The 28,000-nt window shown below is 40.3% G+C and overlaps 1 protein-coding gene across 4 annotated transcripts in view; it reads right to left on the bottom strand.

Moving 5' to 3' along the window:
- LOC125465171 (contactin-associated protein-like 2) overlaps nt 1-28,000 on the bottom strand; it is a 1,711,179-nt gene that overhangs the window by 964,721 nt on the left and 718,458 nt on the right. For all 4 annotated transcript variants that reach the window (XM_048558395.2, XM_048558386.2, XM_059638055.1 and 1 more), the window contains exon 5: nt 18,244-18,447. In XM_048558395.2, the coding sequence (XP_048414352.1) occupies nt 18,244-18,447 (204 nt within the window). The remainder of the gene's footprint in view (nt 1-18,243; nt 18,448-28,000) is intronic.

Below are 28,000 nucleotides of genomic sequence, written 5' to 3' on the forward strand. Positions count from 1 at the left end.
TTCCAGAATTTTCACCCAACCACAGGAACAATAATATGTTTTTAAGTCAGGATTGTAAGTGGATTGGAGGATGCCCATGACCTTTGAGTTGGCAGTGATGGTGCATTTGGAAGGTACACTCTCAGGAGCATTTGTAAATTTCTGCAATGCATCTTGGATATAATATACATTGCTGCTACTGACCACGGGTGGTAGAGAGACATAAATTTTGTGGATGTGATGCCACTTGATTGGACTGCTTTCTACTGGGTGATGGCAAGCTTCTTGAGTGTTGTTGGAATAGCATTTATCCAGATAAGCAAGGAGTTTTTCATCACACTCCTCACTTGTGCCTTGTAGACAGTGGTCAGGCTTTGGGCGGTCAGAATAGCCTCTGATCTGCTCTTGTCACCATTACTGTTATAAGACTAATTCAGCTCACTTGCTAGTCATTGTTAACTACTCAAGATTTTGATAATAAATACAGTGATGTCATTGAATTTCAAGGGCCATGGTTAGGATTCTTTGTTGTTGGCACTGGCTGGTCATTACCTTGCCTTTATGTGGCGCAAACATCACTTGCCATTTGTTGGACCTGAATACTGTCCAGACCATGTTGCATTTTGACATGAACTGTTTCAGTAATTAAAGAGTCATAAATGGTGGTGAACATTGTGCAATCATCAGCAAACATGCCCACTTTGAGCTAATGTGGAAAAAATAATTGGGCCTAAGACAGTACCCTGGAGAGATGTCCTGGACCTGAGATGACTGATCTCCAACACCACAATCATCTTCTATGGGCTAGGTCTGACATCAACCAGCAGAGAGCTTTTCCCCAATTCCAACTGATTCCAGTTTTGCTAGAGCTCCTTGGTGTCACATTCAGTCAAATATGGCCTTGATCTCAAGGCCTGCCACTCTCTTTTAGCTCTGGAATTCAGCACTTCTGTCGATGTTTTTGAACCAACGCTGTAATGAGGTCAGGAACTGAGTGGCCCTGATGGAACCCAAACTGAACATCGGTGACTGGCCATTTCAAGTGCTGCTTTTGTGTACAGGACATGCCTAATTAATTTTGCACACGTTTGGAAAGATGTCAGTGTTTAGTTGTACAACAGTTGGGTAGGGGCATGGCAAGTTCTGGAGCACAAGTCTTCGTATCGGCAGCAGGTTAATCTTGTCAAGCCTCAGATTGTTTGCAGTATCCATTATTTCCAAAGGACAGAGAGAATGCTGGAGAAACACAGCAGGTCTGGCAGAACCTGTGGAGATTTTCAAGTCCGGTATGATTTCTTCAGAACTCATTTTGCTTTTACTCCAGTATCTCTAGCTATTTCTTACTACCGCGTAGAACAAATCAAACAGGTGGAAGACTGGCATCTATGATGTTTGGGACCTCTAGAGGAGACTAAATTGAATCCTCCACTTAGCATTTCTGGCTGAAAATTGTTGCAAATGCTTTAGTTTTAATTTCTTAATGATGTGGTAGTCTCCTTCAGCATTGAGGATTGGGATGAATGTGGACCGTCCTTTCCAGTCAGTTGTTTAATTGTTCCCTGTCATTGATGGCTGGATGTAGCAGGACTGCAGAGCTTAGATCCAATCTGTAGGTTGTTGAATTGTTTACTCCTGTCTATCATTTGCTCCTTCTGTTGTTTGGCATGCAAGTAATTCCATTTTGTAGTTTCACCTCATTAACACCTCATTATTAGATGTGCCTAGTGCTGCTCTGAGCATGCCATTCTGTACTTTTCATTGATTCCAAAGTATTTAGCAGCTAAAACCAAGAAAAACAATTTTGCATCTGGCCAGGTAATTCTCAACCAGCCCTGTGTCTGCAGGGCCCAAAGGCATCAAGGGCTAAACATTCCAGTCACTTAAAGGCAATGAGGCTATCCACAGAGATAGTAGGAACTGCAGGTGCTGGAGAATCTGAGATAACAAGGTGTAGAGCTGGATGAACACAGCAGGCCAAGCAGCATCAGAGAAACAGGAAGGCTGATGTTTCAGGCCTAGACCCTTCTTCAGAAAATTTTCTACACCTTGTTATCTAAGGCCATCCACAGAGAAGTTTCCCACCACCACAACTGCTGAAGTCAGGACTACACTTATACGTAGTTTAAGGAGGAAGGGAGGAAGAAATAATTATATGGAGGCAACATGGATAACTTATGTGCTACATCATTGCATATAAGCTATCACTCATTAATATATTTTCAGTTACACTCTGCGGTATATTTTTTGCTGTCAAAGCTGGTTAAGTTACACCCCCATGAAAAATGAAAAGCCTCTTCAGACATCCCAAGGACAAAAGCAGTTTTATTTGCCAAGCATTGATCATCTCTCAAATGCTACTAATTCCTTCACTACAGATAGACTCAGACATAGGATCCTTGAATTACGACATTGAGTATTGCATCCAAGGAATTGCACTTTAGTGTGGATATCACTGACACAAAACACAATGGAGAGGGAAAGTGAGAGGTCTGCACACATCATTTCACATTGACGTCCATTATTAGATGTCACCACATATCACTCAGATATATCTGATGGAAGCCTCAACAGCTACCTAATCTTAGCATCACATGATATTCATGCATTAGCTCACTGATTGCTGTTTTAACTGTCTTACAGAGCAGGTTACGCATAGATACTTCAAGGTGGGATAGACTAAATGTATCATGTGCATAGTTACATGGATCAGGAGCCATTTATTCAACATATCAAAAAATCAGGCACTGCAAAAATAGCAAGGGCCACTACAATAATAAGATTCACCTGGTCTTTGCATTAAGCAGGGGCTGTGCGCCTGATCAACAACAGAATCTCAAACTATTGAATGCAGTGAAGTTGTAGACTTGCTCAATTACAGTATACAGAAAGATCACACATATGGACCAGATATTTAATTACTCCAACAACCACCCCAACACCCATAAACAAAGCTGCATCAGGACATTATTCAAACACACCGCATCTCTGAGCGGTCTGTTCCAAGTTAATAAAATAAACAGATTGTGAGGTCTGAGGGTTTTTGTTTATTTGGAAAAATAGAAGCAGCAACCTGGAATTGCTCAAAGCAGAACAGGAGCACTTTTATGGAGTTTTTAAAAGGAATGGATATCCAAAAAGCACAATCCGCCTTTACCTCTGTGACAGACCACAACAGGAAGACATAACACAGTCAGGCACGCTAGTCACCCTACTGTACATCAGGGACATATCAGAGATGACCACAAGACTAATCAGAGACATGTCAGTGAATTTCTGGAGGCCTGGCATTCCAACTTGAACTCCATCAACAAACACATTGAACTGGACCAGATATACAAACCATTCAGAAACAGAAGTGAAAGAGATGCCAACCACCCCAGCAAACTGAGGGTTATAAATAACAAGCAGGACAGAACACCAACGCTTCACCGGAGGCGCAGTGACCATGTTACCTATCAGGGGGACAAAATGTCTGCAACCAAACCCACCAGCTTGGTGAACAAGTCCATAACCTCATCCAAACCTGAGCTACAAAGCTTCTTGAAAACTTTATTAAATGAAGCCTAAACCATGCTTATATAGCGTGCAAATGTGTGGCAACAATGTTGTCCCTGGACACTTGGATTCTACAATGCATTCTTCTGTCATGCTGTCTGGACAGTGCTGATCTTTTCCGTCATCTTCATCCTCAGAAAATTTCTGTCAATACGGCTCTTTTCATCTGCATCCAGGACATCCAGTTGTGAAGGGCACTAAATGCAGGCAGTCCATGATCTGAGCTATCCTGCAAGGTCCCTTGCAGCGTGGTCCACGTGTCAAAACCTCATCTTCAAGAAGCAAAGGTCTGTTTCCCTGTGATTTTGGTCAGACACGAGCTGTATCTTCCTTCTGTATCAGTCTGAGAGCTTCATAAAGGTGTCATGAGTCATGTTTGTTGGAGTACCACTTGTCTCCCATCAGCCATCTGTGTACAGCCCGATGACCTTGGAAGGGGCACAAACTTGTGGTTTCTCCAGTTTACAAACAAAATGGCAGCTCCCAGGACATATGGTGCAAACTTCCAAAATTTGACATTGATGGTCACAAATAATTTTAATATTGAAGAAATGGAAGTCTTCTCAGTTCAGAAACACTGCAAGTTGACGAGAGGGCACTCTCAAAGCAACACGAGTGTAGTCAATAGTACCCCGCAGTGGGGAAAGTCAGCAATAGTGGAGAATCCCACTTTTTGAGCTATTTGATTTCACCCTCAAGGAGGGAGGATAAGAAGAGATGTGTTCTTGAGAAAATGGCATCATTATTATGCCAGATTCATTTAGCATAGAATCTCTATGAGGAAACAGGTCCTTCAGCCCAACAAGTCCATACCAACCCCCAGAGTATCCTACTCAGAACCCATCTCTCTAATCGACTCATCCCTGAGAAGTACGGGCAATTTAGCATAGCCAACCCACCTAGCCTGCATATCTTTGGACTATGGGAGGAAATTGGAGCACCTGGACGAAATCCACGCAGACACAGGGAGAATGCGCAAACTCCACACCGACAGTCACCCGAGGGTGATGAGCGGTCTGTTCCAAGTTAATAAAATAAACAGATTGTGAGGTCTGAGGGTTTTTGTTTATTTGGAAAAATAGAAGCAGAAGCAGAATGGGTTGGGTCAAGCTCCCACAGAACCAGGATTTTAGTTTAAGCTTCCATGAGCTGTTAGAGTTTGGAGGCTGCAATACATCTCTCCCTGCTACAGCAAAGCATTTGAATTCTCTCTCTCTCTCTCTGTCAGAATTCTCTCGTTCTTTCCTCCTGGACTGGAGAATTGCATGTGAGACATCAACTTTACTGAATTTGCCCTTGCCAAGGGTTTGTTCATGGGATGTTACGTATTGGAACAGTTGCTGTGTAGTAGTTACATAAACTAATATTCTGTTAAGTTATTCCAATACTTCTTTCATTTGTTTGGATTTTAGCTACAGTGTAAGAACAAAATATGTTTTGATTCAAGCCTGGTAGTTTGACTAATTGAGTTGTATCCATAAATCAAAGCCGAACACTTATGTTTAAAATTAAGAAAACGTTGCGGTCTAGCCTATTTTCTTGTTATATGATGGGACAGTTTTTTGTCTGATCCATCTCAAATCCCTTTACTTAACTGTTATTTTTGTCCAGGGTCAATGGCACTGGAAGTTCCAATGATCTTGTTGGACCTATACCTGGACATGCTCTCTTTTACTTGTTTGGAATTTGCAGCATCCAGTTTCTTGGTGGAGGAGAGGAAAATTGGAAATGGAACGTAAATAGGGAAAATCAAAGCTGACATGAGATACAAAGCATGGAAATAAGGTAGTTACCACTGAAGTATATCGTTCTGAGGCTAACACCTAAGTGGAAAACCATGAGTCTTTTTCTTGATGTCAAGAATCTGACCTTTTTTTAAATTCTCACACCATTTTGTAACAATACTGACCAGAATGCTTGCCATTTCAGGAAGGGGAAAATTCTACCTTTTAATGCTTTTCTATTCTCCCAGGCAACATGGTAGGACTTATATAGTAAATGGTAGTTCCTGAGGAGTGCTGTGGAGCAGAGGGATCTAGTATAAGTACATGGCTCATTGAAAGCAGTGGTGAACAAGGCATTCGGCTTGCTGGCCTTCATTGGTCAAGGTTTTGAGTATAAGAGTTGGGATATTATGTTACAGTTGCATAAATAATTGGTGAGGCCACACTTAGAATAGTGTGCACTGTTTTGGTCACCCTGTCATAAAAAAGACATAGTTAAACTGGAAAATGTGCAAAGAAGGTTTACGAGGATGTTGCCCGGACTAGTAGGCCTGAGTTATCGGGAAATGATGGCCAGAATATTACTTTATTCCTTGGAAAGTAGGAGAATAAAGGGTGACCTTATTGAGGTGTATAAAATCATGAGGGACACAGATGGAATGAATGCATATAGTCTTTTTTTTTCCCCCAGGGATGAAAAATTGAAAACCAGAAGGCGTAGCTTTAACGTCAGAGGGATAAGATTTAAGGGCCTGAGGGGCAACTTCTTCATTCAGAGGGTGGTGTGTATATGGAATGGGCTGCCAGAGAAAGTGGTTGAGGCAGTTGCAACAGCAACATTTAAAAAAAAAACAAATTTGCTGGAAAAGCTCGGCAGGTTTGGCAGCATCTGTGGAGGAGAAAACAGAGTTAACATTTCAGATCCGGTGACCCTTCCTCTGAACTGTTCTGTGGAAGGGTCACCGGACCCGAAACGTTAACTCTGTTTTCTCCTCCACAGATGCTGCCAGAACTGCTGAGCTTTTCCAGCAACTTTGTTCTTGTTGCTGACTTTCAGCATCCACAGTTCTTCTGGTTTTTACATTTAAAAAAAAACATTTGATTAGGTACATGGATGGGAAGGCTTTCGAAGGATACGGATCAAATGTGAGCAATTGGAATGGGCTGAGTGGTCAGCATGGACCAGTTTGGGTCAAAGGGCCTATTTCCATGCTGTCTGGATCTCTGACATGCACAGGTTGACCTTTTTCCCATATTATATTCCATGAGCCAAATTCACTATACCAATAATATCAATCTGTAGACCCTTTCTTCCTTCCCCAGCTGCCCAAATTACTTCCCCACGTGCCATGGCAAATTTAGCTACTATTAATTCGGCCACTTCACCCAAGTCATTCGTTTATATACACTTTAGGAATAACGAGTAATTTGAGCCATTATTGTTGGAATTGTTCAACAATACTGACAGATGGAAAACTGCTCTGCATTTGTCTATTGTTTAATTTAGATTTAAGTAGGTGTTGTTAGTTGCAGCTTAATGCAAAATCATGGAAGCAAGCCTATGGCGTGTGATCAAATCTCATTGCATGAAATTTTCTTGTCTTTAATGGTAGTTTAACAGTAATGTCCATGCGTCAACTGGGGACTTGGCAAATAAAGGATGATTATTCAATCCCCTTGGCCAGTTCAATTTACTGATAGAAGAGGAATCAGAAAACGAAAAGGGTGAAGAGCAGGGTGGATTCCTGCCTCACCACAAAATACTGCACTTTTACACGCTAACAATAATGTATGACCTTCCTCACCACTCTTTTGCCAGAAAATTCTGACTCCATGTTTGTTTGCTGAGATTTGTCATGTGACTTTACATTATGAACTGACATTTTCAAGAATTTTAAAAAATCAGAAAAATAAAATGTGCGGTGTACTCATTTTATAAAACAGTCATTCATTATGAAAATCAATGGTTCATTGCTTATCGAATCTGAATAATAATTACATTGAATGCATGTAAAAATTCAGCACTTAAATGATTAATCTCTGTAGAATGTACTGCCCCTCATTCTCAATAACTAACTTCAAGAATGAATTAAGATGGATTAAAACAGATATCTGTCACATCAAACTTGTAGCAGTTAGTATCTCTTAACATTTTTGGTGAAATATTACCACGAACATATTGTAACGTTACTTGTTGGAAATGACCAATTAAATTGAACTAAGATGATTTCAATATTAGCAACTTGACATTCTGGTTCTACTTGGACAATCTGTTAAGATTCTTATGTGTGCAGCTAAAACTAAATCAATTTGATTGATCTGTTCCCTCCCAATATTGCTAGCATCACCATTTCAGAAGCAAGGTATCAAACAACAAGTTATAAATTTAATACAGCATCAGTGCAGTTTATACCTCTATTGATTTTTTTACAAAGTTACTCTGACAACAGGCTCAGCTGCTGCAAAAGACAAGCATCAAATTACTCCATTTTATGAAGGCCTAAGTTGAGCAATTGACTCAAATTATTTTTGATTGTGTTCGATGTATCAGATTTTTGTAGATTTCTAGTATAATGTAATTAAATATCTACAAAAAGAAAGCGTGGAGAGAAAAAAAAAATCAAATCTTGAAAATGCTGATTCGTCAATTGAAAAATGACTGGTTCATGTGCATGCTCTTTTTTTTTGTAATGAAACGCTGATTTCTTCTGGGAAAGCTTGTAGTCCTCCCAGCTTCAGTCTTCAGGGCTCCTCTGGAAATTATTGCATGGGGGTAAATCTTTAATGTCTGCATTTTCTCCAGAGGACTTTGTGCGATGCTCAGTAATGCTTGCAATTTGCAACATGCCACAGTATTCCATTTCAAACATTTTTAATACATTATTAAGCAGGCATAAAAACAGATCAGGTCAGAAGCTTTCCATTTGTAAGCTTCACAGATTTTTTTTTATTCTTAGCAAAATTTTAATTGTGAGATTGAATGTATATAGAGGGCAGCAATTAGTTCATTACCTTGATCAACATATATAAGTCCACAAGACGAATCTTTTAAACAGCGATAAAGATAGAAATACTGCATGAGTGATCCATCTCAGCTACCTCGTCTTTTCAATTTTTGTATGTCAGGGGCATAACACAGAAACGATGCCCTGCTTTTGGTCTTATATTTTTGGTATTAGGACTTGCTTTCTCTTGAAAATAATTTGTTGTGAGAAACCAAGTTCACCTCCGTATATTCACCTTTCTGGAGTTCTGTCAGTTAATCCCTGACTCATGGTACTTTATAGTTGTTTCGGTCATTCATTTTGCATTGGCAACTATTTATACTGCTCTGGCCAAAATGCGTCAATTAATCTTGAGAACATCTTCAACTTCATTTCAGTCAATTGCTACAAGCTTGGTAGTACAGAACATAGACTTCACTAAAAGAAGGTAACAAGTCCAGGCTTTTCATCTTGAATCCATTGGAACTGTGACATAAGTAGCAGACTTCATGAAAGGGCCATCAATTTGGTGGCATAAATTTGTGTACCTTTTTAGAAATCTATCCCCTGTGTCATAGTCATGATGAGCACAAGATGAAAAGCTTCAACCTCTAGTGTCCTTTCAGCAATGCTTGATTTGATTGTGTCATGTGTGATAAATTCCACTTCAATGGATGTGGCTTGAATCTCATTAATTGCAATTATACCAAAATTTGTCCAAAGCAGTTGTCATGCTATTGCTGGACCATTGGCATCTACCAGGTGAAAGATTTCAGGAACTGAGATGGGCTTATGTGTTGATGTCACAGTGTGATTCTGCCAATGCATGGCATTTGTGATTGATTATATTCCGAGGTCATCTCTTGAGAGTTGCTTCAGTTTTGTTTTATTCACTCATGGGACATGAGCGTCAATGGCTGGCCAGTAATTGTTATCCATCCCTAGCTGCCCTTGAAACTGAATGGTTTGCTAGGCAATTTCAGGGAGCAGTTGAGAGGCAACTGCATTGCTTTGGTTCTGGAGTCATATGTAGGCCAGACAAGGTGAGGATGGCACATTTCCTTCCCTAAAGGAAATTAGTGAGCCAGGTAGTTTTTTTTCCAACAATCAGCAATGACTTCATGCTCATCAGTAGATACTTAATTCCAGACTTTTGTTTTGTTGAATTCACATTCCATGTCTTTCAGGATGCATAATATTGGTAATTGATCTTGTGTCAACTTTAGCTTGTAAGGGGTGTTGCACTGCCTTGTCAGGACATAAGACATTAATGGTTGCAAAAGCTTATCATCTTATGCTGTGCCATCTTCCAACAAACTATCAACAGAGTCTTAGAGTTGCTGTTTGTATAATATAAATTCAAGCCTTTTATTCCTGAAGTTCCTTCTTATCTTGAACTGACCTGGCCTTCAAGATCATTCTGGACCCTCCTAATCATCCACAAAGAGACTGGCTATGTTTATTCTGCAAAGTTGCACAGTACTCTGAACGAATCTGTTCTAGTACAGCTACAACAATGGCATCCACTGAAAAATGTAGAAAATTGCCCATTTGTGTCCTTTATACAAAAGGAGGATAAATCCACCCAAACAATTATTATCCCATCCATCTATTTTTGAACATTAGCAAACTGATAGAAAGGGCTACTGACAGTGATATCAAGTGGCACTTGTGATGGAATAACCTTCTGATTGATGCTCAGTTTGGATTTCACCAGGAACACTCGGTTCCGGACCTCATTACAGCTTTTGTTCGAACAGGGACAAAAGAACTGAAGTTCAAAGGTAAGGTAACAAATTTTGACTGTCTTTAACATCAAGGCAGCACTTAACTGAGCCATAGCAAAATTGGAGCCAATGGGTATCAGCAGGAAACTCCCCACTGGTTGGGATCATACTGAATGCAAAGGAAGATGGCTGTGGCTGTTGGAGGTAAATCATCTCAGTCCTCGTTTCCAACATGGTGTCCGAGGCCCAACCATCTTCAGTTGTTTCATCAGTGAGCTTCCCTCCATCATAAGGTCAGAAATGGGGATGTTTGCTGGTAATTGCACAATTCTCAGTATCACTCATGACTTCTCACAAACTCCGGCAGTCTGTGTTCATATACAGCGAGACAAGGACAAAATCCATGTAAATGGGCTGGTAAGTAGTAAGTAACATTTGTGTCAGACCAGTGCCAGGCAATTACCATCGCCAATAAGATACAATCAAGTCATCATCCCTTAAAGTTCATTGGCATTATCACTGCTGAATCCCTAACTATCAATACCCTGGGGGTTACCATTGATTAGAAAGTGAACTGGACCAGCCATTTAAATACCACTTAAATTGCAAGGGTAGATCAGAGATCGTGAATGCTGCTGTGAGTATCCATATGTTTGTTCACCACCTACAAAGCACAAGTCAGGAGCATGGTGGAACATTCTCTGTATACCTGGATGAGTGCAGTTCCAACATCACTCAAAATGCTCCACACAATCCAGGACAAAGTAACCCACTTGATTTGTTCCCCCACTCACCACCTTCAATATTCACTCCCTTCATGACAAGACAGACTGCAATAACTTCCGAAGACTCCTTTGACAAAATCTTCCAAACCTGCAATCTCTACCTGCATGAGAACACCACCACCTGCAAGATCCCCCCCAGGTCACAATCCATCCTGACATGAAACTAACTTACATTTCTTCACATTTGCTGTATCAAAATCCTGGAACTCCCTTCCTAAAAGTGGGAATTCTGATACTCCAAGGACCACAGCAGTTCAAGAAGACAGCTCAGCACCACCTTTACCATGGCAAGTAGAGATGGCGAATGAATGCTGGCCCAGCCAGCGATAAATATGTTTCATGAACCAATACAAAATAATAAACTGTTCCCTTAGTACTATTTTCAATATAAATAATTTAACTGTATTTATTTTCCATAATTCACTCTGAATCTCAAAACAATGTTTCAGAGGAATAGTAAATCTATGCATTTGGCATCAAAGTGCATTAGTTCAGAATTGCAATGACAAACCATCTGTAATGGAGAAAACAACAGTAAGAATTACAAGTTCTTAACCATTCCTAATATATTTCAAAAACAAAAACAAAATACTCTGGATGCTTGAAATCTGAAATAAGACTAGGAACTTGGAAATAATGAGCCAGGGAGGCAGAAGGTGTGAAGTGAGAAACAGAATTAAAGTTTAAAGATTGATTATTTTTTCGCAGAATTTTTAGCAGGTTATCAACTCAAAATGCTAAGTTAATCCTTTATGACTGGTCATTCATTTTCCTTCTACCCATTTCTGAGAAATATTTAGCATGTTAAACTCCCTTTATGCATCAATGTGTGGTTGATAATGTACAACCACAATTGAATTGAAACAGTTCAAATGAAAGCACAGATGATGGGGAATGTTATATGACGCATCAGTGATCAATAAATGTTACAAATCTTCTCAGTGTCAATGCAATTGGAAGTCTCACATATAGCTAAGTAATGAACATCGACATTATGGTATCATTTACATCCAATACCACACTTTTTTTTCATTTTTAACGCACATCCAATCAAAGATAGGACAAAATATAGTCATCTTAATATTACAGTGGTATTTAGATAGAAGCTTTAGAATAAAAATTGATTTTATACTGAAAAACTGTCAGTTTACAATAAAAGTTCTTCAGGCTGCAGTCAATTGCTGTTATGGTGCAAAAAATGGAATGATGGTTTGTTACAACTGGGTCAACACTTCTCAGGATTAGATAGGTAAACAGTACAGCCTAGCTAACCCGTCCATTTGCCTATGTTTCATATTTTCTGTGAAGACGAGTATAATCAGGTATCCTCATCTCAATCTATCATCACCCTCCATTCCTTCTCCCTCAGATGTTTCTCTAAATTCCTATCCACACCAATCACTTCAAACATTTCCCATTGTAGCAAATTCCAAATTCTCATTACTTTTTCGATCAAGAAATTTCTTCTGAAGTGTCATTTAATTTTCTTTTGGTGACAATCCTGTACTGATTAACCCATAACACCATAAGACGAGGAAAAGTAGACAATCGACTCATTGAGCCGAGTCTGTCATTTGATGTGATCATGGTTGATCTGATAATCCTTAATTCCACATTGCTGTCCTAGCCCCATAACCCATGATTACCTAAATTAGAAATATGTCTTTCTCAAATGTGACTACATAAACAACACAGCCTTGACAGCCCTCTGTGGTGAAGAATTGCATAGATTCACAACCTTCTGACAGCAGAACGTCCTCCACATTTCTGTCTTAAATGGGTGATGATTTACTCTGAGATGCTACCCTCATCACAACTATAAGATAATAAAATGTGAGGCTGGATGAACACAGCAGGCCCAGCAGCATCTCAAGTGCTCCTGAGATGCTGCTGGGTCTGCTGTGTTCATCCAGCCTCACATTTTATTATCTTGGATTCTCCAGCATCTGCAGTTCCCATTATCACTCATCACAACTATCCTTTCTTTCTCCTGAACTACGATGAGTACAAGCCCAACTTAATCAACCTCTCCTCATAATAAAATCCCTCAATTTCCAGGATCAAACAAGTGAAGCTTTTATGGATTTCCCCAATATCAATTAATCTTTCCTTAGATATGGGCACCAAAACTGTTCACATTATTTCAGCCTTTTCTGGCCAGTGCCTCATATAGTTTAGCAAAATCTCCCTATTTATTTTCAAAATAAAGGCTAACATTCCATTTGCTTTCTTTATTCCTCATGAGGAAGCCCACATCCCTGACCTGCAGCTTTCTGCCATTAGAGATGGCCTCTAGTTATGCTCTTTTGCACAAGTAGAAACATTTGCTCTGCAGCCACTCAAGCAAAACCTCTCATAAGTTTAAATACCTCTATTAGGTCGCCCATTTGTCTTGCTTTCTCACCCCCACCCACCCCAAGAAAAGGAGAGACCCATTCCTGTCAATCATTTTCGATGCATTTCCTGTCTTGTGAATTTCTGGACTCCACTCCTACTGGGACACAGACATTCAAATTGTAGTCATCAACTTGACTTCTTAATAACCTGCCTGCCTTGGTCTCAGCGAGTCATGAATGATGCTGTAAGTACTGTTCAACAGCGGAATAAAGAAAAAAGTCTCTGGTGGAGATACAGTCACAGCTGACATTCTGAAACAAAGTGGAAACACATCCCTGGCATGGCAGCAATAGCACGTATCTCTATTGAGGTGCAGGAAATAGGGAATTTCAGGGATGTTGTTATCACAACGATATTTTGAGACAAGTCTGATTGCAGTAACACTGCTGTCTGCTACAGAGAAAACCATTGCCAGGACCTTCCTGAACCACTGCTACCCGGGGACTAAACAGCACCTTCCAGAGTTGCCACTTGGTTTTTACCCAGCGAGGGACACCACAGGCATGATTTTAACAATGCATCAAGTTCAAGAAAAGCACAAGCAACAAGACCATTAATTCTATTTGGCCTTTGCCAATGTTATGAAAAACAACGATTCTATGAACTATGAAGACTTAAGGAGTAATCTTCTCAAATTTGGCCACTCTTAGAAATTTGTCATCCTCCTCCACCTATTCATGATGATGTGTAAGGCATGATTTTCACCAACAAAGCCACCACAGATTCTGTGAAATCTGTGGTCAAACAAAGTGGTGTCACAACACCATGGTTCCAGGAAACTACTTACAGGCATGGTAAGAAGCTAAAAATCTGATAGGAAACTGTTCAGTCTATAACATCTTTGACCCAAAACCAAGATCATTCGAACGTCATTCATCAAACTTCATTATGAGAATCATACTTGTGGCTAGTCTCTCACTTGGCAACTGAGTCATTTTCGATTCTGCTGCAGCTGATGAGAAATGTATCTTCCACTAAAAACACATCTGTATAAAGTCTTCTTCCATATATCACATCCTCACCCTGAATCAAAGAATGGTTACAATACCGAAGGAGGTCACTCAGCCCATTTGCTCAAACACTAGTTTATTTCCTAGTGCCAATCTCCTGCTTTTTCTCCATGTTCCTGCACACAATTTCAAATAATCTAAACAATCACCAATTCCCTTTTGAATACCTCAACTGAACCTTCCTCCACCACATTTCCAGGCAGTCCATTTCATACCTTAACTATGGACTGCGAGAAAAAGCTTTCTTTTATATCACGCATTTTTGATTACACATCACTTTAAATCAATAACCCTTTCTTTTTTCTCCATTGATTAAAATCAATAATGAGCTTCTCGAAATAATGAACTATTATCGTATCTTCATAGAATCATAGTAAGCAGATAGTGTAGAAGCATCAAGTCCACACCAACCCTCCAAAGAGTCCCACCCAGACACAGCTCTCTAACCTGTCCCTGCATTTCTCATGGCTAATCCACCTAACCTGTACATCTCTGGACACTGTGGGCAATTTAGCATACCTAATCCACCTAACCTGTGCATCTTTAGATTGCGGGAGGAAGTATATGAGGACCAGAATCTCAAGCCAAGACTAAGATTATGGATTTCCAAGGCAACTGTAATTCCTGCACTCCTATATGCTTCGGGTACTGCAATCTACAGAAAGCAATTTAAAGCACGTAAGTTGTAACACTCCCAGATCTTTGAAACATCCTCCAAACTCAGCATCTTGCTAAGCACTGATGCACTAATTACTTAAATCCAGCTCCCCTGGATGGGACATGCCATTCACATGTCCAGAAATAATTACAATGTAAGAGCAGAAGTAAAATATTCTGCTCCTCGAATAAGCTCCACCGTTAAACAAGTCATGGCCGATCTGTCTGTGTTTTGAATTCCACGTTCCCATCTATGACCTTCAACTCCCCTGCATCACAAGAATATATCCAACTCGTCTTTAAAAATATGATCCTGCCTTCATTGCCTTCTCACACAGGGAATTTTAATGTTATACAACCCTCAGAGAATAAAATTCTCCTGATCATTCCTGAAAAGGTAATTTTAAAATGACACACTTAAGAGTCACCCACATAAGAAAATATCCTGGCCACATCCGTATTGTCAAGACCTTTCAGACTTTGAGATACTTTTCTTAACTTTTAAAATTCCTTACTTCACAGATTTATTTCTTCAAGCTCTCTCCAGGGCCTCTGTTATTCTTTTAGAGCCAGAGTTATACAGCACAGAAACAGACCCTTTGACCCAACCCATCCATAACAAACAGGTTACCTGTACTGAGCTAGTTCCATTTACCTGCATTTAACAAATATCCGTCTAAACTTTTCCTATTCATGCATCTGTCCAAATGTCTTTTAAAACTTCTATTTTACTTGCCTCCACCACTTCCTCTGGCAGTTTGTTCCATATACACACCACCCTCTGTGTGAAAATTTTGGCCCTCAGCTCCGTTTAAATCTTGCCCCTCTTACCTTAAACCTATGCTCTCGCACCCCAGAGACCTCTGGCTATTCTCATTATCTGTGCTTCTCATGATTTAATAAACCTCTACACATTCATCCTTCAGCCTCCAGTGATCCTGAAAGAAAAGTCCCAACCCATCAAGCCTCTTCTTATAAGTCAAACCCAGTAACATTCTTGTAAATTTTTTGCACACTTTCCAGTTTAATGACATTCTTCCTATAACAGGGTGATCAAATTATAAAGAGTACTCCGAATGGGGCCTTACCAATGTCCTGTACAGCTGTGGCACGATGCCCAAACTTGTGTACTCAATGCTCTGACCAATGAAGGCAAGTCTGTCAAATGCTTTCTTCACCACTCTGTGCCATGTTCAAGTAACTATATACCTGTACCTCTATGTCTCTTTGTTCAACAATGCTCCCCAGGGCCCTACCATTAACTGTGTAAGTCTTGCCCTAGTTTGCCTTACTAAAATGCAACAGCTCATATTTATCTAAATCAAGGTTCATCTGCTATTTCATTTCATAAAAGGCAAGTAGAACTACATGGTCCCTGGTCTAACCAAGATCAAATACAACCTTACAATGTTGCAAACCATGTTGTCAGGCTACGATGATAATCAATCAGCATATCCTTCAGGGATCCTTCATCATCTTGAAAAATCAGCCAGAGATTTTATTCTAAAAACAAATATTTTTCAACTTGTGCCTACAGTCTCGGTCTCACTCTTTTGAATGTTACATTTACTTCCTAATTTCTATCTCCTTTCATCATTTTTAAAACTTTTCGTTCTTGCTGTATCTTGAGCTTGGAGAAATCTGACCACTACCTAAAGAATTATTTTCTCTGGTTTCCCGTCATCCTCATAATTGATGTCTCGGTAGTATGCACTTAGCCTTGAGTTTCTGATAAATGATTCTTATTCACTACTCAACAAAAGGTCAATAAATATCCTATCAAGGAAGTCGTTAAATATACATTATATTCCCATTATTATTTAGACGCGAAAATAAAATACCCAACCTGACCAAAACCAACAAGCTTGTTCACAAGTATCTGACATAAACCGAACTGGTTAGCATTGCAGCTAAGATAAACATTCTCGCATTTCATCGCTCCTGACGCAACATAAATTTGTAACAATAATAGCATTATTACTATTCCAGCATTGATGCTATTGCACCTGAGTAATATTGAGGACGCAAATATTACCTCGTGAAGTGCACAAGTATTTCAATAATATCATGACTCAAGATACAATCTGCAAAAAGACTCTGAGGTGGCAATAGATACCAGTACTCTATTGGCTTTCTGATTGCTGATTTACCAAATTGATGTGCTATCATTAAACTTTCTAAGGTTCTCAGGTCTTATGGGATGTCATCCTTAGCTACTATTCATGAAGTATGTTCATTACCCATTTTGCCTCCCAATGTAAATTATTTTATACCACTGAGGACACGTCATACAACAATCTAATAGGGTATGATTTGTGCCTGAAACCATTGACAACTTTTAAAATTTCCATTTACCATTTTTTGACCTTTGTAGTGTCTCTTTTGTTTGCTGCCTCAGCCACCCATAACAGTTGAATACCTTACTGTCCTTTAATAGATCAATTAGATTTAGAAGTGAGAATTTCTGCCTGTCATCTGATATCTATCTTGAAAAATTGTATTAGACTGCTGCTAACTTTTTCTTAAAACAATTTTTTCACACCACTAAGCTCGAGATTCAGGCCTTAGGTGATATTACTTAATAAAACCGACACAGCAATCCATCACAACATCAACCACATGAATATTAGCAACAGGTTTGCCTTCAGAAGTAAAATGATTAAAGTTTAATTAGTCTATTGCTGCTTAACATAGCACACTGTTTTCACTGTATTCTGTAAAAAGGTAAGCTACTCAGCATTTATAAGTTGGTTGTGCAAAGCTGGACACAAGAAGCGATTGCATTCAAAACAATAATTCAGCCTTGCCCCATTGCTGCTAATCATAAATCTTCGAAAGCAAACTGCCGAGAGTTTACAACATCATCAGAGGTGCTCAGTTGATTCACTGCTTGTACTAACACCACCAATCATTATCATGTATTTTCATCTGGAGTACCAGAGTTTTACAGCTGGACTTAAATCAGGGGCTGCTACAAACTATTGAACGATCCGTGTTTTTGAAGATTACAGCATTGAGGAGAAAAGATACTTGCGACTTAAATGCTTTTATTCAGAGGTTTGAGAGCAGCACAGTTACAAGATAACAACAGAAAACATTCCAACTCTACTCTCAATTCATGGTTCTAACCTCATCTTGCTCCAAACAATTTCCTATGCTCCGCAAATAAAAAGTGGATATAAAAATTTAGTTCACTGATAAAAATAAGTGCAGGACTTTTAACAAATAAAAATTACCAGGTTAAGCAAAGCAGCTCCATTCACGTCAGATATGGAGGTTTATGTGAGATAAATTTACTAAAACTTTTCTTCAATGTGATTTGTACACAGTACAGCATTCGGGCTTGCCATTTCACGTTAGAGAATGAAGCAATTTTTGCCATGCTAACAATTTTTTTAAGAACACGCAGAGAAAATATAGATTACCTAAATTCACACGAAGAACCAGCTTTGCTTTTTTGATTTCAAGCGTTATATAATCTCCTTGCTGTCCTTCGCCATGGAATATAAGACCTTCATTCTCAGATGTTTTAAACTTCAGTGAAATAATATCCTTTAGTGTTTTCATTTTCTTATTTCTAAACACATAGGATAATGGACTGTAGCCATCAAAATTGATAACATCTGCCCCTGCAAACAGAGAAAACAAATTATATTTAGTGGGTGTAAAACAGGAAAATTAGAACCAATTTGTCCTAAAATCCAAAACAGCCAACTTGATAGTCAAGCCAGTGTTAAGCATATAATGTATAGACACTTAAGACAATCTGTGATCCAATTTGTGGAGAGAGGGTAACACACTGGTGGTGTCACTGGATTGGTAATCCAGAAATCCAAGCTAATACGATGGGAATATGTCAACTGGTGTAGTTTAGATTCAACTGATTCATTTAGTTTTGAGCGCTAGTTTCAGTAATGCTGATGATGAAATGATCATAACATTTGTAAAAAACCCATCAGGTTCACAAATGCCCTTAAAGTCACAAATTCTACTGTCCATTGTATTGTGTAAACACATGGTGCTGAAACAGTTAATGTGGAAGTTGTGTGGGACTCCACTTAATCTGATGCTGTCATGTAATCTTTGGGCGGCAACTCAGGCAGTGTTACACAGATCCTAAAGTCACCTCTGGCTTTTGATAGTCTTAAGTCTTTATATTTAACATGTTAAAGTACATTGTGCCAATTGCTATCATGACAATAAATTGCCATCTTGCTACGTTATTTGAGTGTCTTCTTGACAAGGTTCATCAATGACCTATCAGTACCATATGTCAGCCATCCACAGCCCAGAAAAATGCTTACTCGGTCTGACCTACATGTGTGATTCTACACTACAAAAATGTGGTCAATTCTTAATTGGTACTTGAAATGGTTTGGTAAGCTAATCAGGAAGTTCTAATGAACAACAAATGCTGGACTTGCCAGAAATACACACATCCCATGAAACAGCAAGGAAAAATAATGGTAATGCAATCAAAATCAATTTCAAACCTCCTGCTGTACAGAATTTTAACATTCTGTATTATTAGACCCAACACATCAGGTCCACGATGATACTCTGGCTTTATGCATTTTGTCTTTGGCTATTTTTTAAGAGATCTTTTGAGCCAGAGGAGATGAGCTGTCTTTTCCGAGGCAATGAAGTAACAGCTTGAGAAGCCTTGAGTTTTTTTTTAAAGAATTAACAATAGAAGCAGCATGAATGGATAGAATCAGGTTGCTACAGAACCAGGGTTTTAGTTTAGCTTCTAGCAGTTGTAAGGTTAGCGTTGGCAGGGGACACGGTTACACCTCTCTAATATAGCTATAAGCTGAGGTTCTCTCTGCTGCCAGAATTGCATGGGAGACAATCTGTTTTACTGAATTTGCCTTTGCCAAGGGTGTGTTTATAGGATGTTACTATATTGGAACAGTTGCCATTTAGTAGTTAAATAACCTATTATTTTGTTAGGTTTTCCAATTAAGCAAAAGTTATTTCAATTCTTCTTTCCTTTGTTTGTATTTTAACTTGAGGTAAGAATAAATTCTGTTCTACTTAAAGCCGAGTAGCATGTCCAATCGAAATACGTGTGGAACCCAGCATTTTTAACTTGCCTTTAAAATAGATAAGTGTTAAGGTCCAGGCTATCTTCTTGATAATTTTGCAGGGGGTTTGGTCTGGTTCAGTTCTTGTTTCAGTTAATATTTAGTAATCTGGGCAATTTGATGAACAACTCGGTTTCATATCCAACAATCCACTGTGTGCTGTTGCATAATCATCCATTTTGTTATGTATTAGCTAAGATTTAGTGGTGAGTTTTGATCACCAGCCCTAGATATTCATTACACTTACATTTTCCCACAGGTTTTTGAAGAGGAATCTGTGATGATCAGAAATCAAAAGCAATACCACGTCCTATGCAGAGGTTTTGGAAATGGGGCATGTGTTAGCATGTCCCTTTACCCAACCAAATGGAAGAATTCTTAATTTGGCACAGAGTCTGAACTGGGAAATGTAAATTAAGATATTTCATTCAGTGATACATCTGTACAGAGGGCAAAATACAAGAGAAAGAGGAATAGGATTAGGAAGACAAGTTATGTCATAGGCAATCGCTGGCTAATGTATATGATTGTCCACCTGAGCAATTCTGTGTCACTGGTCAAGAATTCTGCAGGTTCTCATGTGGCTGATGAGCCCGAACAAGAGCCCATCTCTAACTGCACATTTGGCAGGTTTTTCCAGGAGGTGGAAATGGTTTTCGCCTGGAGTTCATTCCTCTGGTTTGCTGTTAAACAATGCCTTTTAGCTTTTTCAATTCTTTAGAAATAGTTAATATATCATGAAATGAGACTTGTCAATTATATTGTTTATTCCAAAGAGACCAGTTGGCAGTAGTTAAGATAAACTGCGCCATTAAAGTTTACTCACATTGAAATGGACAAACCCCAATTGTTTTTTTTAATCTGGCAGGCAGAGTAGTGGGTACATATTGGCTCATATCCTTTGGTCAGCATTGATACTGAGAAAAACAACACCGACTGCAAAGATTACTGCACGTTTACTTTTTTTTGCCCTTCCAGCTAGTACTTCCTCTGCTGGCTGCTGTAGCAATGCTATCATGCAGCCATAAACAAACAGGAACAGTGAGAAGAAGCCTCACAGTAGACATACCCACTCACACTTTTAGCTGCTGTATTTAGGTATGTGCTCAAAGATCTCAAATGTGTTCAGCTAATGGTTAGGTGAGTAGGTGGAAAGATGAGGGAGTGGGTGAGTGATGAGGTCACTGAATGGGTAGATGATTGAATGACAAGAAAAAAAGAATGCGTGGTTGGAGATAACAATTATGGGTAGTCGAGTTGGGTTGGGTTGCAGTACTGGGCTGTCATTTCAGGGGAATCGGGCATTCAGGTTGACTTGAGTCAGAGTTGGTTGACGTTGTCTAAGGCACGTATGGGACGCTGTGTTGATTTCCATCGTTAATTGCAGATTTACATCAAAGATCAAATAGTGCAGAAATTTGAGGGTAAGTACTCAGCTGACCCTGACCCTGAGCTCAGTGTGGCAGGCACTGGTAGAGGAACCTCAACCATGCAACACAAATAATGAGAAGATTAACTTGCCAATGCAATTACGCTACATCTTTAGCACTGCCAATTTACTGATATGAACACAAAAATCCATGTCAATATTTAACCTGCCACTAGCACATGCTGGCAACTCCAAAACATCACAAACCTGCAAATATCATTCACAAGATTTATTCATTATAGTTTTGAAAATATAATCTACTTTCTTGTTCTGATAGGTAAATACAGAACCACATTAAATAGGTATCTGATCTTCCAATTTGTGTCACTGCTTTGAACATGAATCTCTTGCATAATAATGTTTTGACAACAACCAATCTTTATGCTATTGGATTGATAGGCAATAATATCTGGAGAATGAAGCAGATGGGAACAAAAATAGAGAGTCAGTGGGAAAAATAATATTGTAGCACAGGGGAAGGATGCACTAGGGCTCTCACATGGGGAAGGGGTTCTGGATCAGAAATGACAAAGGTTTGGGTTTCATGAATGCTATAGTGACTTTAATTGCAAGACAATTTAAAAGTTTTTTTCTGCAAATTTCTGATGAAACAACTAGTTTACTGGGCAGGATAGCTGGTTGTCAGGCACAAGGACTAGATAAGATGTAGTGAGAACAAAGGAGACAGGGAACAAAGAAGAGATTGCATTCAGGTGTGGGGACAGATTGTGATGAATGTGAGGAATATATCTTGGTTAGGGACGATGTAGAAGTGCCGGTATTGAACTGGGGTGGACAAGGCCAGAAGTCACATGACATCAGATAATAGCCCAACAGGTTTATTTGACAAGTGATAATGGGAACTGCAGATGCTGGAGAATCCAAGATAACAAAGTGTGAAGCTGGATGAACACAACAGGCCAAGCAGCATCTCAGGAGCACAAAAGCTGACGTTTTGGGCCTCGACCTTTCATCAGAGAGGAGGATGGGGAGAAGGTTCTGGAATAAAAAGGGAGAGAGGGGGAGGTGGACCGAAGATGGAGAGAAAAGAAGATAGGTGGAGAGGAGAGTATAGGTGGGGAGGTAGGGAGGGGATAGGTCAGTCGAGGGAGGAAGGACAGGTCAAGGAGGCGGGATGAGGTTAGTAGGTAGGAAATGGAGGTGCAGCTTGAGGTGGGAGGAAGGGATGGGTGAGAGGAAGAACAGGTTAGGGAAGCGGAGACAGGCTGGGCTGGTTTTGGTATGCATAGGGGGAAGGGGAGCATGTTCAAGAAAGGTTCAGCAGGTGCTCAAATTTTACCTTCTCATTCAATCCAAAAGCATCTGTTTTGTGGTGTAAAATTACTTACAATAACTTCAAAAAAGCAGATGAGTATGGATTGGCTGTTTCACAGGGAGGAAGATTCAGCAGTTGCATTGTTGTTATCTCTATCATCAAACGACAACCTTCTGATTTTTTTAGTTAATCAATGTCAATAATTACCGGAACTGACCAACTTTTACGTGCATTATAATCACTGGGAACTTTTGGAGGCAAAAGTATAAATGCATTTTTACAAATAATATCTAAATTTTGTAAAGCAGCAAGAAGTTGAGCTGGTGTTAGTCACGAACAGTCCCCATTAACAACTATACACCCTCCCAACCTGATCGTTAGCAACTCCTTTGTCTGTCCAACTGTCTTTCTCTTTTTTTAGGCTCTATCCTAGCGTTTACTCCCTACCCCACTCACCTCCTTATTTTCTGCATACAAGCTGACGTTTTCCCAGCCACCATCAGTTCTGAGGAAGGGTCACTGGACCCAAAGCATTAACTATGTTTTCTCCTTCACAGATGGTGCCAGACCTGCTGAGCTTTTCCAGCAACTTTGTTTTTGTGTAAGAAATTGAGCTGGATCCCTCTACACTAGTCCTACTCTGCAACAGGAGTTTCTACAGGGCACATCACAGGAGTACAGTTTATCTGACTTTCTTTCAACCTAAGTCATGCATTCCTGAATGCTCAAATGCTAAATAAATATGGTGGTATACTCAGTCTGACCAACCTCTGTTTAAAAGCGTACCCTTTTCACCTTACGATCATCCTTTCTTACTTATTTTTTTCTTCTTATAACTACTAAAGTAGGATTTTCAAAAGAAAACCTCTTTGACCCAGTTTAACGACATGTGATATGATGTTTCCTTTAACAACTCCATGCTAAACACTGTGGTGTAAGCATCTCATTGTACGAAATTTGGCTGCCCTGATATTGATTTCAACTTCAAAAAACTTATAATTTGTTGTGAAATGTTTTAATACATCCAGAAATCATTTAAGTCACAAAGTAAATATTTGCTCTTTCTTTTTCTTCTCCATTCAGTATAGGGGTGGGTGGCATAATTTTGAACTCTCCTGAGTGATTACAGTTCTGTTATTAATCACAGGTATGTAATTTTCTTGCAAGAAAACAGATATTTGAAACCTTCCAATTGCATTTCATCTGATGACATTGGCAGTAATTCAGTATTCTAGATACTTCAACCACACATAATGTATTTCTTGTGGCTATTTATGAAGTACACGTACTCTCCCTTCTTTGAAAACAAGCTGTACATTTCTTGGATTATAGGATGCTGGAGAATCTAAGATGACAAGGTGTACAGCTGGATGAACACAGCAGGCCAAGCAGCATCACAAGGGCAGGAAGGCTGACGTTTCGGGCCTAGAAGGGGTCGAGCCCCGAAACGTCAGCCTTCATGCTCCTCTGATGTCCTCTAAAACATTTCCTAGGCTGGACTTTCAAAGCAGTAGCAATAAAATGAAATTCCTGAATGCAGACCTGGAATAAAACCATTTTAAGGATAAATTGCTCACAACTTGTATATGTTTGGTCGCCAATTAACAGCCCTGGGAGTTGGAACAGAAGCATGATGACTTCAGTTCAGGGCCCATTTAAATTCACTATATGGCTGTAGTTCTCTTTTGCGGAGTGAAACATCAGAGAATATTTCAATTACACAATGTCTTAGCAGAAACATAGGCCTGGAATTTGGGGCAGGCAGTGAATCTGGAGACCATATTGAAGGCCATAAGGGAGATTGCTATGATTTGTGGTTTGTTATGTACTATTAATTGTTATTGTCTGGCTTTATGCAGTATATGAATCCAGGGCACAAAAATAAATAAAAGGATTCTGGGGTTAAATTGAAATAGTAAAAAGAATGTTTTCTTGTACTAATGTGAGCAAACAAAACATATGCACTAACGATTAAATAAGTGTAGTAAATTGGCAAGATCAAGATTCTAAACAAAATGCACTATATACAGATCATAGATTCCAAAATTCAGAATTGGCATGATGTTCATGGGGATAACAGACAAACAGTGGTCAAACACCACACAGACTGCATTTTAATTGGCCAATGATATCAAGCCAGATCTTACCCAGATATGGGTGACAAAGTCACACAGTCATATTGATCTATAGCACTGAAAAAAGCCCTTAGGCTCACTGAATCTGCATCAGTCAAAAAACAACCGCCTCACTATTGCAATCTCATTTTTGAGCACTTGGCCAATGGTAGAATCAGTCACAGAGACATACAGGATCAGAAAGTGTGGAGCTGGATGAACACAGCAGGCCAAGCAGCATCTCAGGAGCACAAAAGCTGATGTTTCGGGCCTAGACCCTTCATCAGAGAGGGGGATGGAGAGAGGGTTCTGGAATAAATAGGGAGAGAGGGGAGGCGGACCGAAGATGGAGAGAAAAGAAGATAGGTAGAGAGGAGAGTATAGGTGGGGAGGTAGGGAGGGGATAGGTCAGTCCAGGGAAGACTGACAGGTCGTGGAGGCGGGATGAGGTTAGTAGGTAGGAAATAGAGGTGTGGCTTGAGGTGGGAGGAAGGGATGGGTGAGAGGAAGAACAGGTTAGGGAGGCAGAGACAGGCTGGACTGGTTTTGGGATACAGTGGGGGGAGGGGATGAGCTGGGCTGGTTGTGTGATGCAGTGGGGAGAGGGGACGAACTGGGCTGGTTTTGGGATGCGGTGGAGCAAGGGGAGATTTTGAAGCTGGTGAAGTCCACATTGATTCCATGGGGCTGCAGGGTTCCCAAGCAGAATATGAGTTGCTGTTCCTGCAACCTTCGGGTGGCATCATTGTGGCACTGCAGGAGGCCCATGATGGACATGTCGTCTAAAGAATGGGAGGGGGAGTGGAAATGGTTTGCGACTGGGAGGTGCAGTTGTTTATTGCGAACCGAACGGAGGTATTCTGCAAAGCGGTCCCCAAGCCTCCGCTTGGTTTCCCCAATGTAGAGGAAGCCACACCGGGTACAGTGGATGCAGTATACCACATTGGCAGATGTGCAGGTGAACCTCTGCTTAATGTGGAATGTCATCTTGGGGCCTGCATGGAAACAGATCTTTTAGTTCAACTCGTCCATGCCAACCATGTTGCCAAACTAAATTAGTTCCACTTGTCTGCGTTTGGCCCAACTCTTCCTATTCACACACTTATCCAAATGTCTTTTAAATGTTGAAATTGTATGCCTTGAGAATTTCTGTCCCTAAAAGCAGTGGGTTCCAGATTCCCACTCGGTGAAAAAAAATTTCCTCACATCTCTTCTAAACCACCTGCCTCTTATATTATATCAAAGTCCCCAGTCAGAGTCATCATAGAATCCCTACAGTGTGGAAACAGGGCCTTCGGCCCAGTGAGTCCACACTGATCCTCGGAGCATGCCACCCAGAACCACCCCATCTACACATCCCTGGGCACTATGGGCAATTTAGTATGGCCAATCCACCTAACCTGCACATCTTTGGACTGTGGGAGGAAATCGGAACACCCAGAGGAAACCCATGCAGACACGGGGAGAATGTGCAATCTCCACCCAGATAGACGCTTGAGGGTGGGACTGAACCCAAGTCCCCAGTGCTGTGAGGCAGCAGTGCTAACCACTGAGCCACCATGTCCCCCCACCAATGTTACTGGCCCCTCCAATAAAGGGAACAGTTTCTTCCCCATCTATATTGTCAGTATCCTTCATAATCTTATACATTCAGTCATGTTCCCTCTTCATCTCCTCTGCTCCAAGGAAAGCAACCTTAGTCTACCCAATGTTACTTCAAAACTAAAACTCTCCGGCCCAGACAACATCCTGGTAAAAGTCCTCTGGCCCCTCTCAAGCACAATCACATCCTTCCTGTAATGTGGATTCCAGAACTGTACACAGTGCTCTAGATGTGGCTTAACCTTTTTTTAACATTTGCAATATCACTTCCTTGCTTTTAAAACAAACCTGTGCCTTGGCTATTAAAGGTGAGTGTTCCAAATACCTTCTTAAGCACTCTCTCCATCTCTCCAGCATCTTTAAGTAACTGTTGTTCATGAATACAAAGTTCCCTCTGAGCCTGGGTGTTTCCCAGAATCCTAGGGGTTCATCATGTATTCCTTTGCTTTGTTTGCCCTTCTCAAGTGTATCACCTCACACTTAACTGTATTCTTGAATACATTCGCCACTGAGCAGGCCATCTGACCAGCTTGTCTATATCCTCCTGTAATCTAATGTCATCCTCTCATTATTTACTACCCCACCAACGTTGTTATCTTTTATGAACTTACTGATCAACATGCCTCCATTCAAGTCTAAATCATTTAAATAACCACAAACAGCAAGAGCCCCAACACTGATCCCTACAAAACTCCACTGGATACAGGCTTCCTGGCAGAAAAATAAACACTTTATCAACCCTTTGCTTCCTGCAGGGGTCACCTCTGGTTCAATGGAGAGTGCAGGAGGCCATGCCAGGGGCAGCACCAGGCATATCTGAAGATAAGGTATCAACCTGGTGAAGCTACCAAACAGGTTTACTTGCACACCAAACGGGGAAAACAGCAAGTGATAGACAGAGCTAAGTGACCCTACAACCAATGGATCAGATCTAAGCTCTGCATTCCTGCCACATCCAGTAATGAATGCTGGTGGACAATGAAACAACTCACTGGAGGAGGAGGCTCCACAAATAACCCCATCCTCAATGACTGAAGAGCTCAGTGCATCAGTGCAGAAGGTAAGGCTGAAGCATTTGCAGCAATCTTCAGCCAGAAGTGCGAAATGAAGGATCCATCTCAGTCCATAACAAAGGTTCCCAGCATCACAGATGGTAGTCTTTAGCCAATTCAATTTATTTCCACAAGATATCGAGAAATGGTTGGAGGTATTGGATACCGCAAAGAATATGGACTCTGATGGCTTTTGAGGTCCTGCTTTTAAATCGCTTTCTTAGCTTCTTTAATTTGCTTTCAGGACCTCATTTTCCTTCATATTTTTGCCATTGGTAGCACCGTGGGCTATAATTTCTGAATCATAAAACCACTCCCAACCCCCCACCCCAGGATATGTCATGCAGCTCCTCTGGTGTCGGGGAGGCAGCATACCATCTTGGAGCCGCATCCAAGGACACAGAAAAATACTCTATGTTCTCCTACTTCATGATTTCCCTATCAATCTGCACTTCCCTTCCTATGCAACACAAATTGCTGGTATATCAGTTGAAGCAGTTACTTTATCCAGGATATGTTATACAGGAGGAATGAACAACTCCAGTAAAGAATGGCTTCTGAACATTGGAATGCACAGCAGCAGCACAAGGTCGTGGGTAGTACAGCATGCATGAGTCCATCT

Source organism: Stegostoma tigrinum, chromosome 2 (genome assembly GCF_030684315.1).
Source record: "Stegostoma tigrinum isolate sSteTig4 chromosome 2, sSteTig4.hap1, whole genome shotgun sequence".
Classification (NCBI taxonomy): domain Eukaryota; kingdom Metazoa; phylum Chordata; class Chondrichthyes; order Orectolobiformes; family Stegostomatidae; genus Stegostoma; species Stegostoma tigrinum.